This window comes from Manis javanica, chromosome 5 (genome assembly GCF_040802235.1).
Source record: "Manis javanica isolate MJ-LG chromosome 5, MJ_LKY, whole genome shotgun sequence".
Lineage (NCBI taxonomy): Eukaryota > Metazoa > Chordata > Mammalia > Pholidota > Manidae > Manis > Manis javanica.
Window position 1 is genome coordinate 33,243,619 of NC_133160.1, and position 17,845 is coordinate 33,261,463.

The window sequence follows — 17,845 nt, forward strand, 5'->3', positions numbered from 1 at the left end:
GCACAGTGAGATGCCATTGAATGACAGTTTCAAGGAGTATCAAGTTCGCATGTGAAGACTTCAATCAACCTCCCTCAGCTTAACAACCATGGTGTGGGGATAGGCATGTGAGCCTCTGATTTTCTACTGTCGCACTTTAATGTCATTAGGCACACTAATAATTTGAGAAGGAGCAATCTCCTACTCTCAGAAAAGCTGCCCAACAGCTTAAATTTTGGTGCAAAATACTAGAAATCCTATCAATCTGATGTTGGTCTCTGATATAGCTAGAGTCTAATTTCTTAAAAGCTGTATTTGATTAATGAAGTTTGTCTCATTGCAAAATGATTTCAATGCTGAATCTATCATGTTCTGAAAATTTTTATATATGAGTTATGCTCTTTTATATGTACTATGCATATAGAGGTCCATAATCTTTTTATATGTATATTGTGTGTGTGTTGTGTGTATATGTATGTGTTTATGTGTGTATGCACATACATGTAATGTGTATGAGTGTGTGTAGAAAGAGTAAGTCCATCCACTTTTAATTGTTGGAAAAAAAATCTGAAACAAAATTGAGCTGAGTACATATGTTGAAAATAAAGGTGAGAAAAGTTGTGAATTGATTTTTTTTTAACTACAGAATGCAAAGAGCTTTTTCCTTCCAAATGCTGAAAAGACATAATTTGGAGAAAGTTTTAGTGAACTGTCCTTTCTCATTTATCTGCCTAATTTTGTTTCTTCTCAGTAATAATGAATAAAATAATGGAAGAAGACAAACAAGTAGGTGAGACTCTGAAGTGAAACATGTCTTGGTTCAAACCCCATCTTAACCATTGATTAGCATAGACCTCGGTCAAGGGCATCCTTTCCCGCTGCTGAATGAGGAAAATGATAAAAGAAAATCATCTCACAGGCCTACTGTGAGGATTAAGATAGGGATACCAAGTCCAAGCACCTGGTGCAAAAAAAAGCCACTCACTTCAGAAAGAGTAAAAAGTTTCATTTAGAGTAAATCTGGTGCTTTTCCTGGATTTCGGTAAAATTGAGAATAATGGGGATATTTTCCTCACAGGTAAGCTGAAATGTATATCTACTCGGTCACCTAGTACAACACATAAATATATGTCAATAAAGCTTTCAAAAATACATCGTTTGAGTCTGGAGCAAAGGAAATGACAATTTTTCTTGCTGAATGGTCTTTCACTCAATATTAAGGTTGATCACTTAATCTCGGAAAATCCAGAAAATTCAACAGCTAAAGCTCTCACCTACACCCTAATTCAGTTCTTTGGGGTCTGTATGGCTCTTTGTGTTACTCCACAATCTGTTCCACCTGCACCTTAATAGGTGGTCAAATCATAGCTGAGTCCCGAAACTTCACTTTGGAATGTTCTAGCCTTTTAGGCTCTAAAAGAAAGTGTTTAGATTTAATGGTTTTATGACCCATCAAATCCTGTGTGGTAGCCTCTAATTGCATCCAGGGGCAGGAATTTGTTTAAAAAAAATTTTTTTTGACAGTTTAATAAGAATTTGCTAATATGCTGAGCATTCCTGGAACGCATTAAGTGGGTTTTAATTTCTCTCCATTTGAGGTCCCAGCACTCCCTCATGTGGTGCTTGTCCACATAACAAGTCAGAGGCAAAAGGATAAATGAATATTTAATCTTTTTTTTTCCTTTTCATTTCCCATGTTTAAATGGAGCAAAAGAGCTAATGTAGCTCCACGGAGGATGAAATAAAATTTTATTACAGCCATTGTGCATAAAACCAGAGAGCTTTCACGATAATCTTCTAAAAGCCTAAGTGGAATATTAAGCATTTTATTAATTGGCTCTTTGAGAAGTCAGAGATGCTCTACTTATATTGCAAGATGGGAATTTAACCTAATGAGACCACCTCTCTTATATGCTACTAGTATTTATTTATTATTGCTATTTCCTTCATCATGTTAAATATTTGCAGAAATGATTTTGTGTTCATCCTTGCAACTTATATTAAAGATAAAACTTAAAAATCTAATAGTTTCAAATGGATGTGGCATTATAGGTAGAGGTATTTGTATGACTGTTCAAATATTATAACAGTATCAGTTATTAAAATGTTGGCTGAGCCCTCTACTGCAATAAATCTCTAATTCATAACACAATGTACAGCAAACTGCTCTCCACTCGGTGTTGCCCTGTTATTTTCCTTCCATCTTGAAAGAGTTTTAGGAGTTCTAATATTTGTTGTTTAACATTCAAAAAAATTGTTAAAATTTTCCACCTAAAGCATTATTTATGCTCCTAAGTTTTGCACAAGGCTCACGTTTCCTAATGAGTTTCATATTCTGTGGCTTATTCTATCCTTTCAAAACTAAAAGGATAAAACCATAAAAACATAGAAAGTTTGCAGTTACTATTCCAAGACTGTAACATAGAGCTTGTTTTAGGGGCTGGCTGCAGTTAGTAACATTTGGGAATGTCAGTTACTGACCAGGATGGTATAGACAGCATTGCATAAGTGATTATTAATCTGGAGCATGGTATTTAACCTCTCTAAGCCTCAGTTTCCGTAGCCATGGGATTTAGAGAAACCACGTTAGGGCTTTGGACTCACACATTTGAAGATGGTAGTAAGAGATAGACAAGTTAACGACTGCAAATTGCCTGGCACAAATTCATTGTTCAATAAATAAATAATAATTTTTCGCAAGAGTTTGAAGTATCACCTTTTACATTTATGTAGCACTTATTGAGCATATATTTATGTCTTCAGCAAGACTCAGAAATAAACACATATCTGCTTGCTCTCATCTATTCCAAGAATGCAGTTATGAGAAATGAAAATCAAATGCACATAAACCTTCACACGACTATATTCTCCAGGGCTGGCATGAAAGATAGAAGGTAGAGGAAAGAGGTGGGATTTCAGAAATTTAAGGACAGGCAGTTCTCTTCTTTGAATGGTCTCTTTTTCTATTTGAAAAAATTATAAATGGGGACAAACCACTTTTTCATATACTGAAAAAAAAATCGCAAAGATCATCTATCCCTGATGGGAATTTTCTGATTTTGTTTTTCGAGTTTTCTCATTGTGGAGGTTTTTTCCTTGTTTCTGTCTTAGCAGCAGAACTCCTTCTTTAAAGAACTGTCCTTTTGAATCCCAACATGTGACACAAGTAGCTGTGTGCACAGTAATGTACCAAACCTTCCTAAGCTCCCTAGGAACAATCCCTACCTCCTCAGAACTGGGTAAGCCAACCACTCCTCTTGGTTAAGCAGCTCACTTTATCAATGAGGAAACGTAATCCTCCTAGAGAGTGCAAATGACCTGCCACAGAAATGAAACTAGTCAGTGGTGAATTTTCACATAAATCAGATGTCCCAGCCTGACACCCCAGGGGACAGTAGGAGCCCACAAAAAGTATTTACTTTGGCCCACACATTGTTGCCCCAAACAGTGTTTTAAAGAATTCTGATTTATTTGCCAAGATATAAAAACCAGGAGATTACACATAAAAATCAAGGTTTTTGGCTTCTCTTCAGTTTTTGAAGTTTTGGCACCACCACATCCTCATTCCTTTGGGGCAACAGCTAGCTGGCCTAAGAGGTGGCTGCCCCCTTAAAATGGAACCTGCAATCTCAGGTTCGCTCAGTCTCCACCACCAAGCTTGGATTGTTGTTTTCTTAACGTCATCCCTCTTTGGAGATTTGTGTTACCAGTCTGACCTTTAAAGCCATTTCTTTTTTACTGCATAAAGCCATTTTCTTTGACTGCATTAAACTTAAAACAAAAATATCTTTAGCAAAGTAAAAAGAGGCTTTTATTCCCACTAAAATGTAGACAGATGTACTTTTTTGAAAGTCAGTTTTTTATGTGGAAGGGAAAGATCTGGGGGACTTTGGACTCTGAGGGACCAATAAAATGTGTACCCCATTTTGGGAAATTTTTCCTAGCATTTGTCTCATGTGATCCTCACAAGAACCCCTAGAGGTAAGAGCTTTTATTCAACTAGGCTTACCAGATACAGCAAATAAACATAGACAATCAGTTATAAGTGATTTGCTGTTTTTCTGAAACTCAAATATAACTGACTCCCTGTATTTTATTGTCATCTTGAAAATGGAGAAAGAGTATTTCCGTTGGTCGCTCTGAAACCACCCAGCTGTTCCAAAGGTAGACCTCTGTTCTTGGGCCCATTGGTCCTGGGGATGGTGAGAAGAAAGGCCAAAAGACCCTTGAAGCAGGACTCTGAGGACATCTGGAGAGCCAACTGGGAATGTGAGACTGTGGTATTGTGGCAACTTTCAGAACTTTCTGGACATCCATTCTAAATTTTTCAAGCCAGACCATTCCCTGATCTGAATGGCCTTCCCCTACTCTTACTGACCAGGCTGATGGGGATGCTTTCTGCAGAGAGCAATGCTAACTAACCCCTGTCCTCTGAACTTGGCCTCAACTTCTTCTAATTGGGGGCTACAGCTCTGGAAACAGAAAATCTTGATTAGGAGCCAGATAATCAGGAGGGTGGGAAAAAATGACCTTCACAACAACTTCCATAGATTTCAACATCTCCTCAAGGATCAGGCTTGCTTGAGAGAGGATTTCCATGTTTTGAAATTATAGGGTAAATTGAATATCAGCTGCATAATTCCCATGTGAATTTTTCTGAGTTTTGAGAAAAAAAAGCAATCACTACCAAACAGAAATGTCCTTACACTATTACTTAAATTTGTGTGTGGCTATATATAATCTTCAACTAGCCATTGTCTGGTTCGCATTTTTGCAGAAGCCAACAGTGAGACAAAAATAGGAGTGCAGGCTTTTAATGGGGGTGATCCCAAGGCGAGTGGAAGGAGTAGGAACGTGAGAGAAGGATGGGAAGGCAGTCAGTGAAGGGTGTGCAATAGGCAGGTAACTTTTGAAGGCAAAGAAGGATCAATCCCACTGAAGAACACTAGGTGATAATATTTAGAAAGTGCTTTAGTTACTCCGAGCAACTAGAGCTGGAGTATTTATCCATTAACACTGGATAAATTAGCTGAGGGGTCCCCTCCAACTCACCCACCCACAACCAACCCATCCATCAGCTCCTGTTGCCAGAGAAAATGGGTCAGGCAAAAAGTTGCAAGTTCTGGTAGAAATGATAAATAACAAAGGAGGATATTCAGAGTATGAAGGGCAACTGCTCCAGGCATATATGCTTTCCTTCCAAGTAACCTATCTGCCCTACAGCCAAAACACATCAATCAAGGAATACTCCTGATTACGAGCTGATCACCATAGTCTTTCAGGATTTATCTAAACATTAAATAGGCTATCAATCCATAGCTGGTAACTGTAACATAGCAGAATATATTTAAAATGTTGAAATCCTTGATGGAGGTTTTTACTATAAATCTGCATATAAACTGATATTCCATACAGAAACCTGATCTAGGATCTTAGATTCTCCAGGGCAGTGTGTACAACCTATCTCTGTGTTCTGTGTTACCACACTGTCTTTGCTTTATCTGTTCTACCTAATCCTGATGTCTATCATGTATCTCACTTTCCTGGGGGCTTGCTTTGCATGCACCAAAGCCATAAATTAATAACTTTTAGGGGACTGTAATTGACAGATAATGGCTTCCCCCTCATGACATTTGATGGGATTTTCTGGCTATTAAAAGCAACACAAGGTAGTGAGCCAAGACTACACAGGTATGAATCCCTGTCTGTCACTTATGAGTGTGATCCTGGGCAACTTACTCATCTGCTGTGTGCCTCAGTTTCTCATGTGTAAAATGGGCTTAATAATAGTACTATTCTTTGGGGTCCTCCAAGGATTGGATGCTTTCATACCTGTAATATATTTAGAATGTGCCTGGAACATGGTAATTGCTTCTTAATGTTTATAGATATACCTGGAGGAATACTCCAGCAGGCGCTTAATAATACCTCATGGTTAGTACCAGGAGGAAGTAATGTTGGATAAAGTGATCCTACATACGCTATCCACTTAGTTTCTATGCAGGGTTTCTTCTTATTTTTCTTTCCACCCCATCCCCACAAAAATAAGGGGCCCTGATCATGGAACCATCAGGGTAAGGTGGAAAGAAAGTCTGTCATTTACTTACTATGAAAACCTGCTTTCTCTGGAACTCGGGCTCTTTGCCCACAAAATGGGGACAGTGACAACCATCATCATCAAATAAAGTAACATACAGATTCATAAATAATTTGCAGGCTTCAGGGTGCTGAGCCAAGTGAGCTCTGCTTATTGCACCCCCCGTTTTGTTTTTACCTCCTCTCCTTCATTTCCATTCCTTGCACGGTCCCTTCTCCCTTTTTCTCTCCTCCTTTAGGTTCGTTTCTTTTTGTTTCCTTCTTACAAAATAATTCAAAGGAAATTTTATAAATATGGACCCAAAATAAGAATAATACAAAGAAGGAATAATCACTCATAAATAAATACTTGTTAAATGTAGTCTGCAATCTTTGTCTTTAAAAATAAGTGTATTTTGGGACCTTACTATTGTTTGCAAATGATTATTAAAAATTAATATATTGCAACATCTTTCCATACCACTATCATCTTTTCTATGACATGATTTTTTAAAATTTTATCCCATTTTTAATGTGCTCAACTTTTGCAATGAGTCTCCAATTATGGGACATTTGGGTGCTTTTTGTCAACTTTTCTTTCATTAAAAATAACAAATGCATCAAAATCCTTGCAGAATTGTCATTCCTCAAAAATGTAATTATCAACTTGGAATTCATAGAACAGATGCTACAGCATTAGGTGGAATTCACATTTTTAAAGCTTTGATACACCATCCCAAATTATTTTCTAGAAAGGTATTTCACTTTACACTCTTCCTCTCAGCATTTGAAAATGCACATTTTCCTTCCAACCTCATCACACTGTATAATCTTAAACTAATAATTTGATATTCAGAAAATAAAGGATATAGCTATAATTTACATTTATTTGATACTAAGTGAAATTGAATACTTTTCATATATTTGACATTTTTATGTCTCCATTTGTAAATTTCCCACAATTGCCTTTTTGTTATTTTATCTATGTCTTTTTCCACTTAAATGTTCTGCTCTTTTTGGTGTTATATATTATTTTATTATTCAAATATGAGGGCTCTTTACATACAAAGGACACTAACCCTTTGCAATCTCATAATTTTTTAATTTTTTTTTTAGTCTGTCATTTGTTTTCAATTTTATAGAAATTTGAGAGCACGGAGATTTCCGGTTTTTGTGTTGATTTGTTTGTTTTTGTTTTAATGTTTGTTGTCTATGGCACACTTGGGAAGGTTTCTTTTATTCCAGCCCTTTCTCTACCCATATTTCAGAATTACTTTAGACAAATGGCTGGGTCCACACACTTCTCTGTGTGTGGTCCTAGTACCAGGGAAGCCCCAGGCTCTAACCTATGTCTGTCTGTCCAGCACAACCTCCTATGTCATGCTGATCTCTGGCAGAATTCTGTGGAAGGGCCTGAATTTCCTACCCTGCTTACCAATCAAAGAAAGTCAGATAGAATTCATTCCCAGTGTTTATATGAGTTTCTGAAGCAGAATATGGGGAGATTTATCCCTGGGCATACCCTTTCCAATGTTCATAGTTCCTAGGGGACTGGGAGTTGATAAATTAGCCGTAGTAAGGAATTTCTTTACATCGTATTTGAATTTCTCATTGCTCACTCAGTTAGAACATATCCTATTGGGTAGTTAGAAATGTCCTACTGGGGATATAACCTATTTGTAGAAAAGAATCATGGATCAAAACAATGGCAGAAAACAGAATACCAAGTCGTTGCACTGGCCTCCACTGTGAGAAGCACATGGGTCTGGGGAACAGGAAGGGTTTTGAAATACAGTAGCCACAAGGTTGAATTCCATCTCTGCAACTACCTAGGCTGTATGACCCTGGGTGAGTCAATTTCTCAAACCTCCATTTTCTGAGATGTTGGTCTTACTACTCACAATAGAACCAAATGTTATTGAGCCACTACTCGGTGCCAGGCAGTGCTATGCACTTTCTGTGTGTGAACTCATTGATTCTTCACAGTAACCCAAGAAGGTAGATGCAATTCTTATTCTGTTTTACAGCTGATCAAACTCAGGCACAAAGAGTACCTTGCCCACAAAAAGTCAGCCAGCCAAAAAGCAAAGGAGCAGTATGTACAAGAACAGGCACTTGGGGGGCAATCAATGAGCTTAATTTGGGGGAGTGTAAAAACATACAGGGAAGTGCTTGCTTGATGAATACAGAGTAAGGAGTCACCAAATGTTAGCCCTCTTCTGTCCCTTCCGGGGCACTTTCTGCCTACCTCGAGCAGTTGCGAGCTCCCCATCCACATGAGCCATGCACTGCATGGCGGTAGCCCCAGCACATATTGGCATGCTGATTCTCTGCCCCAAAACTGAAGATGACAGGTCTATTCCAGCAACATTCCTGAGCATCCGTGGATATAGCTTCCATCTAGAATTTTAAAAAGAAAGGTTTTACTATTCTAAAAGCATGACCAAAGCTTTGAGATTATGTTAAAAAGAGAAAAACATCTCATAGTTTTTCCATCCAGCAAATTACTTGACAAAGGTAAGGAAAAGAGACAAATTTAATGTTTGCTAAGATGGGAAGTTAACCATAAGATACTAATGAATTTCGTAAGCCATTTTCTCAGTAAGGTATAAGCAACACATAGTAGAATTCCCCCATTTGAATGTACAGTCTTGTGTGCTTTAACAAATGCATACAGTTGTGAACTGCCCCATCAACATCTAGGACAGTTTAAGCACCCTGAAAAATTTCCCTGTTTCCTTTTGTAGTGAAACTTTTCCCTCAACAATCCCCTAACAACTGCTGATATATTTTTTTTGTCGTATTCATTTCTCTTTGTAAGAATATCATATAAATGGAATCATATAGCATGTAACCTTTTCAGTCTGGCTTCTTTCACTTAGCATAATGCATTTGAGATTCATCCACATTGCTGTTTGCATGAATAGTTTGTTCCTTTTGATTGATGAATAGTATTCCATTGTGTGGAGGTACCACAGTTTGTTTATCCTTTCCCAACTAAGAGATACTTGGAATGTTTCCAATTTGCAGCAATTATAAATAAAATCACTATAAACATTCACTCCAATATTTTTATGTGACCATAGCTTTCATTTCACTTCCTCCAAGCCATTTTGAAGGTGGAATACAAAGGCACGAAGATTAGACTATAGTTTGAGATCTGTCTACTTTGTCTTTTTTAAATATATATTACAGACAGTAGCTTCAGAAAATTACTTTTAAAATTATAATGTCGTTTCCTTAAAATCCTTAAGCTGAATTCTATATCTATTGAAGTGTGATGATGAGGAAAGATAATATTTTTTTAAATTTAATAGAGCATTTTCCTCAAACATGTTGTTTGGCAGAGACTGGAGTTTTCGCTTAAAATTTTTTTGATTCCTGAATATTATCTCAAATGACATTTTTTTCAATTCTTTCAGGTCATAATGAAAACTACCAGCAAACCAAGAACAAAAAAATGTCCTGTAAAATTTACAGGAGACCTAGTTCTCTTTCCTCTCAGCAAAATTTATATCTCCTATTTGTTCAGGGTTTTTCTACTCCTCAGTAGTAACTGATTAAAACTAAAGAAAATAAAGCCCTATTTCTAATGAACCCAAAGACAATAGTGTGTAGGCACACACACACCTAACCAGCACTCCCCTTTCACGAGCTGAACTTAACACTGCTTCCAGAGAGATCGAGATGTTTAGTTAATACAGCGAAGTGTGATTTGAGAATGGAGTCACCATAATAAATTGAACGTCCAAAGCCTTAATTGAAGCCTACTTCCTGCAGCGGAAGGAGAAATTCTGCCTTCATGTTGCTTCGTGGAACAGTTAAGGGTCTGTAATCCAATCCTTCCCTACATAATAAAGTGAAAACAGCCAGCCCCTGGAAAGCATAATAAAGAAGTTTTACTGTGCGATTTCTCTGCAGTTCCTTTGAACATCATAATTGTCATTATTTTCTGTCACACCACATGATCTATCGCTGGAAGTCTTTTCTTCTCGACTGACCCTCACAGCGTGGTTCTTTGATCTCCATTTTGCAGGGGGAGAGGCAGAAGCCTTGAAGAGAGTTTTTATTACCAATTATCTCTAAGTGTATTATTAGAATGAGGGAAAAAGATTTTAATAGCAGTCGCTCCCATGCTGGCCTTGGAAGGCATTAATATTTACATAGAGCTGAGGAAACAATGAAAGCTTTTATGAAGAGCACACAGAGCTGCGGGGCATTGTGTGTGTGTGTGTGTGTGTGTGTGTGTGTGTGTGTGAGCTGCGGGGCATTGTGTGTGTGTGTGTGTGTGTGTGTGTGTGTGTGTGTGTGTGTGTGTGTGTGTGTGTGTGTGTGTGTGTGTGTGTGTGTGTGTGGCAGAAAGGACATTTTCAAGGACATTTTCAAATCTCCAATCCCCATTTACACATAGGCTAGGCGCAATCGTAGCTTTAGGCTTGTCCACATGGTGGCGCAGTTCCTTTAATAACGGTGTGCTTTGCTTCCCCTTACACATTTTCTGTTCTGAGGATGACGTTACAGACTTGTCAGCCAGTGCACAAAATGCAATTCTCAGGCAAAATTAGGTAAGATCAATAGAGTGGGAAATGGATTTTCTCAAAAAGTCCTCCACGTTTTGATATTTTCCAAAGGGTAATTACCGCAATCTTATCAAGTCGTTTCAATAGCTTTCCCCACCTGACCCCACCCCCAATCTGAGTGATCTTCCCAAATCTTGCGTAAAATAATAGCTGACTATATATAACCTTGGACTGTGCTTTAATGGGACCTCCGCTTTGGAAAAAGCATGTGAGGGTTGCCAAAACAATTGAACCAATGAATAAGAAACCTTTTTCAAAGAATGGAAAATAAGATGCCTGAGCAAAGGAAGTGGGGAAAGGTGGGAGTCCTTTCACAGGGCTCATAACGCACACTTCACATTTCAACAAGGGCCTCAAATTTAATTAATCAAAAAGCCAAGTGACATCCACACTCCCTAAGACAGGGTACTCCATTAAAAGAAGACAGTTATCACACAACTTTAAAGCTGTGTGCGGTGACTGAATCTGAATCCCACCAATTGAGCACAGTAAATGAGTGTTGTATAAGTTCTGTAAGATGATCATATTGCATTCCAATTTCCCCACACTTGTTTTTTATTCTAAGCACTTAAAACACATAAAATACATGCATATATGTACATAAAATATACCACAACTTTTGTAATCTTATTTTTTACCGTTCATTATAATATTGTGCGACTTTAAAACATTTAACTAGGTTACTATCAGCCTCTGAATCACCCTAGTAAAAGGAAGAGGCTGGCAGGCATTGAAGTCTGAAAAAGGCATAGCATGATAATTAAGCATATTTAAACAGTCAAACCAGTTTTTGATTGTCTTGGTGTGTAGGTAGGCTTCAAAAGGCCCATGAACAGCCTGAAATGGCATGTGTGTGTGTGTGTGTGTGTGTGTGTGTGTGTGTGTGTGTGTGTGTGTGTGTGTGTGTAGGTTTGTCAATATTTGTCTGGATAAACAAGCACAGCTTTGGGGTCCAATACAGATAGGTGGGGGAGGAGGGAGGGAGAAGGGGAGGAGAAAACAGAGCTGGGATATGAAACCTCTTCCCATGTGAATCTTCAAAAGCAAGAGACAATTAGCTGCTTTTCATAACATAAGAGTAAAAAGCAGCTTCCACCTATTGGGCACACTAGCTGAATGATCCTGTGACATTTACGCCCATGAAAATATAGAAAATGCCATCAATGAGTTTATATTGCTTCTCAAATATGGAAACGAGAGAATGATAGCACTTTTACCATCTGTTATTGAAAAGAAAACCATGCAATTTTCAGTGTAAGTGATGCAACAGGAAAAAGAAGAGCTTCATTTCCTAATATCATCAGGACTTCTAAACACCCAAATGGTAGAATTACTTTCCAACAATGATAATTTCACAAGAAGCCACAGAACACATACAGGCTGTGTTTGAGAAGGATGCACTGAGTTAATGTGTAAGAGACACAAACTACTGCGTTTGTTTTTTAATCAACTCCAATCAGGTCAGACCATGCAAACTGTAGCAAACTGACATTTGCTCTATTTTGTGGTGTTTACAACAGGAAACAATGTTCTTTGGTGTGGTCCCATTTGTTTAACTTCATTTGTCTTTTGCATTTTATTTTTAATTTTCATTTATTTTATTTTATATTTTATTTTTCAGTCACAACCATAATAGAGTTCCAAGTCTTATCCAGAAATGTCTCCAAGCAACTGCTGGGTCATGTAAGTAAGCCATGCCCCCAGAACTCCAAAATGTGGTGGTCAGAGTTGAATGCTGAGATAAAAGCTGTCACTGTGAATGACCCTTTATTGCACTTATAGGAGGGGAAGGTATACACATTTCATAAATGTCTTTTAAAATGCACTGGCATTGTGTCATAGCAGGTTATCTGAGGTTTGGTCATTCTGCAGTCTTTATTTGGAAAAGAATGAGAGATTTCAGATTGATCTCCTTCATTCCATCCATACAGAGCCACCACAACCCTGGAAGAAAATGCATTCTTAGTTTCATGTGACCAGCTCGATGATACAGGGTAAGGAATGAAGGTTCACCTAGAAAGTTACACAGCGGAAGAGGAATGAAAATCTCACATAGGCAATGCCCCCTAATGTTTGCTGCAATAAAAACTCCTCAAGTGGTTGATAGTAAAAGAGTTTCAGCCATCCTCCAGAGAAAGTTGACTAATCCATAGATTTTCCCTTTTAAATCTGAACAGAAGAGAAAGGCGACATTGCAAACTCATTCTCATGATCTGTGTTCTGTCCCAAAGTTACTCAGCACGTTGATAGCCAGGGAATGCTCAGTGGAGTCCTGTGTCATTCACACAAGCCATGAGTCACTCACCCAGCTCACAATCTGGAAGTCACCACAGGCTTTTACATCTTGCAAAGTGTATAGAATTTCTAGGGTTCAGAGGTAGGTGGTCTGTCTGTTTTGCTGTACCCCTTTACTTCCTCTTTGAGGCCTTCACTGGGCCAATTGTTGTGGAATCATTTTGCATCAGTTCAAACCACCAGCATTATGGATGCCAAAGATCAGTGTGCATCCACTGGAATGTGAGCTCCTGTGGACAGGAATTGTGTCTGGCTCACTGCTCTGTCCTCAGCATATAGGACAGAGTTCAGCCCACAGAGATTTCTAATTAAGTTTCAGTTAATGAACTAGTGTTCAGAGAAGGGGGCTAGAGGGTAGATGAGGAAGGCTATATATAAGTGGAATGGGTGGTCACCTGAGCATGTGACCTGAGGAATGCAGAGACACCCACTCCATCAGCTTGTCAAGGGCCTGACATTTCCTTAGTTGAAATAACCAGTTTGGGCTAAAGTATTGTTTTCAGGAGAGTACTAATAGGCAAACCACATTACCTAGTGAACAGTTGCTATGGGTCCAAGAAGGGGCATCTTACAAGAGCAGAAAACTTTGAAGGGGCTCAAAAGGTTAAATAATAATGGAAAAGGCATTCAGAATTTTAAGCTCCTCCACTCTCAGCCAGCTTTTTCCTTTCCATGGCTCTTCCAGCATTTTTTGAGTTAATTTAAGTTCCAGGGAAGATCTGAGACAAAGTCAAGGCTTTTAGGGGCTTGGAGAGGCCCCACCCTTTGCCCCAGTCTCAGGCTCCTAAGGATGAATTGGTGCCACATGCCAGGGACCACCTTGGTTAGAATGATTTCATTTTTTCCAGTTTATATACAGAAAAGTGATTTTGAGAGATGTTACTCTAGACTAAAGAAGAAATCAAAAAGGCAGATTCTTTCCCATGGATAATTTCTGCTTTTTTTTTTTTTAACATATCACCATCAGTGAGCATTCACAACCCTCATCAGCTTTACTAAAGGCTATCATGTAACATGGGTAAGCCTGGAAGAGTATGATGTATTGAGGGCTCTCCACCCCTACCCCAGCAAATAAACTATTTTTTGTAACTGCGGAGAGAAAAAAACTCCTTCAAAGTTATTTTGTTTCTTGTTTTTATTACAAACAGAAAACATAAACCATGACACCCACCATCTTGTGCTTTGAAATATGAAAGTCAAGGGAAAATTAATTTGGGGAAAGAGATGAAGCACTTTGGAGGACAGATGAAACAGCAAAGTTGACAGATTAACGCCAGATAGACAAATGAAAAATCTGAAGTGAAGGTTTAGACAACAGTAATCAAAGTGAGTGAGGAAAGCCAACAGGATGGAAACATAGGAGGCAACGATTCGGTCTGATTTGACCAGATAAGAAGGCTATCTTGTATTTAATCCTGTTTCCACACAGTAAACACAGACCCTCAGTATCAGACTCAGAAAATGGATTCTTTTCCCACTATCACTACTTATCAGAATGTATCGCTATTTTTATATGTAGTGAGATTAATTATCCACATAATTCCCAGTGAGGAAAATTAGGGTTGGTTTTTTCCAGCCAACTGTTCAAGATTCCCAGGCTTGGATGATTTTTAAACAATTTAAATTAAAAGCCCAAGATTACTCACAGCCTGAGAGTTCTCCCCCTCCCTAGATTGTATCTAGGCAAATAATTTCACATCATCAACATTCGAACTAGGAGATCTTATTCTGGTAGAATGCCTTCATGTAATTTTAAAACATGATGTAAAAAGTTAAATTTTCTTACCTGGAAAATGCTGCAACATTATCAGCCAAGGTTTCCTGATCATTTGCCCCAGACCTGTAATAGTCATAAATAGACTTCGGAAGTACTGATTTAGCGTGTTGTTCATAATCATTGATACAAACTAGCTGGGGGAACATCCTCACAGGTGATCACCACCCCAGGTCTCTTTTTTTTTTTTCCCTGCACTGCCTTCTACATCCTGACAATTCCATTATTTGTCAATTATTAACAGACTTCCCCAAGGATCAGATTTAGTTCTCTGACACATTAAGTGAGCAAACATATGCTTAGACTTTGAAATTTCATTTGCAGCCGTCTGCCAAAGAAGAGCTACCTCTAAGTCACAAGAAGTTAGGGTTGATGAGGCATTAAGAGGGGATTAGTTATCTGTCACATTAAAAAAGGCAGATAAATGAGTCAAAAATGAACAACTTAAGAGTAGTATTTGCATGGAATCGTTCCTGGCTCCATTCTAAGGCTGTTGCTTCCACACAGTATGTACCTTTGCTCTTTGCTTGGTACCCAGAGTGGGCTGCCCACTCATTTTTCTTCCACATTTGGATCATGCACATATCATGTGACAAAGAGCTCATGAAATGAATGGGTATCCCATAAATACAGGTGTCTACCCAATATGAAATTCGGCTGATTATAAACCTTCAGCTTTAACAAGGAACATGAAGGCCAAATTAACAGCTAATTCTTTTAAAAATCTTATCTGGCACTGGAAAGGATGTAGGCAGACGTCATTCCAAAAGACCTTGTGGTCTCAATCTAAAATTTCACTGCATCATGGAATACCTGGGGAAGATGTGTATTAATAAGACATGATTGAGAAAACAATGGTTTTGACATCAGTCAGACCTGGGTCTCAGTCTAGGAGCCTTCACCTAAAGCTACTCACCAGCTGTTCAGCAGCTGAGTTCCAACTGCCTACATCCGAAGGCATCTGTAGACTGTTTTCTTGAGCTTGGAGCTTGCTTCTCCACCCACATGGTGCACTAAAGTGCTATGGAATCATTGTCCCAGAGAACAACCCTCAAGCAAGGACTTGAGAGAATTGGTTTTAAATACCTTCTTGCCAATGGGTTTCAGCTCCAGGCAAGTTCACTATGGTTTCAATGTGACCAAAGAAATGACAGAAGAACGTTGTTGGGGTGACAGGGTTTATCACCCGGCTTGTTCTCCCAGCGGTAGGTCGGGCACTAGCATCTCTGCCTCCACCCAGAGCACTGGGCCAACTCTATATAGCGCAAGAATAGCTTATTACCTAGGGTGTGGAAGCAGTAACCTAGCAACAGGCCAGTTACATCAAGTGGTTTAAGTTCAGTGAGGATCCTGGCCATAGGAACGCCAACCTCCCCCCAACAATACCCCAGCTCCCTGACTCCTCTGCTGGTGGGCTCCTGGATGTATATTCCACACCACGGGCTCCAGTTGCCTGCAGCATTAGCTGGGCTGATAACCCACCCTGTATTAGCTGCCTTCCCTTCCAGTCTCACTTCCCTGCTCCTTAATTTGATAAAAAAGCTTTATGTTGGTAGATCAGCATTGAATTAGTTTTATTCCAAAAGTTCACAAAATGTTTACTTTTTGCATCAATATGGTGATAGGTAACATGACATGTAAAATTGCTTTTAGAATGTGAGAATCTGTTAATATAATAAGGGAGTCCTAAAAAAAAAACATAGATTTCATAGTTAACAAAAATCACTGTGAAAGTTGATCTAAGGAATCTTAACTGCTGCTAACAACTGATTCAAAATTTGCAGATTAAAGCCTGACCTTTTTCTTGCCTGAGGGTTTCAGCCCCCAGAAAGTTCATTATGGATTTGGTGAGACCAAGAAATGATAATGGAACATTCTTGAGGTAAAAGGGTTTATACTGGCTTTATTCTCATTCTCACTGTAGGCCCAGCACTAGGATCATGTCTGCATCCAGCAGTTTCTAGGTCTGTAACCCTCCTCTGCCTGCCTTCTGCAGGGCAATGGGCAGAGCTCTTTGTATAGTGACTCAGTCAATAACAGCTTTTGCCTACGGTTGTGGAAGCAGTAGTCTTAGCAGTAGGCCACTTACATCATCAAGTACTTTAGGGTCACCTGAACGTCCATTTTCCCCACAACCTTTTACTTAACATATTCACTTATTTGCAACTTCAACAATTAGTAAAACTGATAGCACCTTGCAACTAATGTAATTTTGATGCAGAGGAAATTTAATATTCTAGAATGAACTTTCAGCAGGTCAAGCCCTGGTGAAAGTAAAGATAAAGGCAAGTGCTTCTTAAAGCGTGGCTCTGGACCAGCAACAGCCTGACCAGGCGTCTTGCCAATGGGTTTCACTGTGGATTCAATGTGACCAAAGAAATGACAGTGGAACATTCTTGGGGTGAAAGGGTTTATACCCAACTTTATTCCCACGGTGGCAGGTCAATCACTAGAATCCCGTCCACTCGGAGCCAGTCTGCATGCAGCAAGCCGGTCTCTGCCTCTGGGCCTCTCTGCCCCTGCAGCTGTCTCAGCCTCTGTCCTCAGCGCTGCCACCGCTGCAGTCTCTGCTCTCCTGCAGCTGTGCAGCCCTGCCCCCGTGCAGCCCAGAGCAATGGGTGGAGATCTTTATATAGAGTCAATAACAAGGTATTGCGCACACTGTGAGCAACCTATCAGGGCCAGGTGAGCATCCTGGCCATAGGAACCTTCCCTTTCTCCACACCAGGGAACCTGTTAGAAATGCACATTCTCAGGCACCAGCCCAGTCTTGCTGAATTAGAAACTCTTCAGCCATTTGTGCTGTAAGAAGCCTGACATGATTCTAGTGTACAGTAGTACTTGAGAACCACTGCTCTTGGCAAGATGGAGAGTAAAGGAGGATTTTTTTTTAAAAAGAGTCTTGAATTTTAAAAAGTTCCACTCTCCTCTGTACTATTGTGGCCAACAAGCTGATTTGCAATACCATCTAAGTGGATAAACTCGCGTTGCTTAATTACTGTGGTGGCAAGAACTGAAAGAAGTGGTTGGAGTTCAGAACAGTGTCTGGATTAATTTGTGTTAATTACATTGTTTAAATACCTCACATTCTTTCAGAGACAATAGTGTTCTGTAAAACTCCTCTCCAGGCCTCTGTGAAGTG

General features: G+C 39.1%; 1 protein-coding gene across 1 annotated transcript in view; it reads right to left on the reverse strand.

Moving 5' to 3' along the window:
* Positions 1-14,895, reverse strand: part of HAO1 (hydroxyacid oxidase 1) — a 47,092-nt gene extending 32,197 nt beyond the window's left edge. Inside the window, exons 1-2 of the mRNA XM_017648142.3 lie at positions 14,716-14,895; positions 8,303-8,454 (exon numbers count right to left, since the gene is read on the reverse strand). Of these exons, the coding sequence (XP_017503631.1) occupies positions 8,303-8,454; positions 14,716-14,852 (289 nt within the window). The 5' untranslated portion in view covers positions 14,853-14,895. The remainder of the gene's footprint in view (positions 1-8,302; positions 8,455-14,715) is intronic.
* Positions 14,896-17,845: the final 2,950 nt, after the last annotated feature.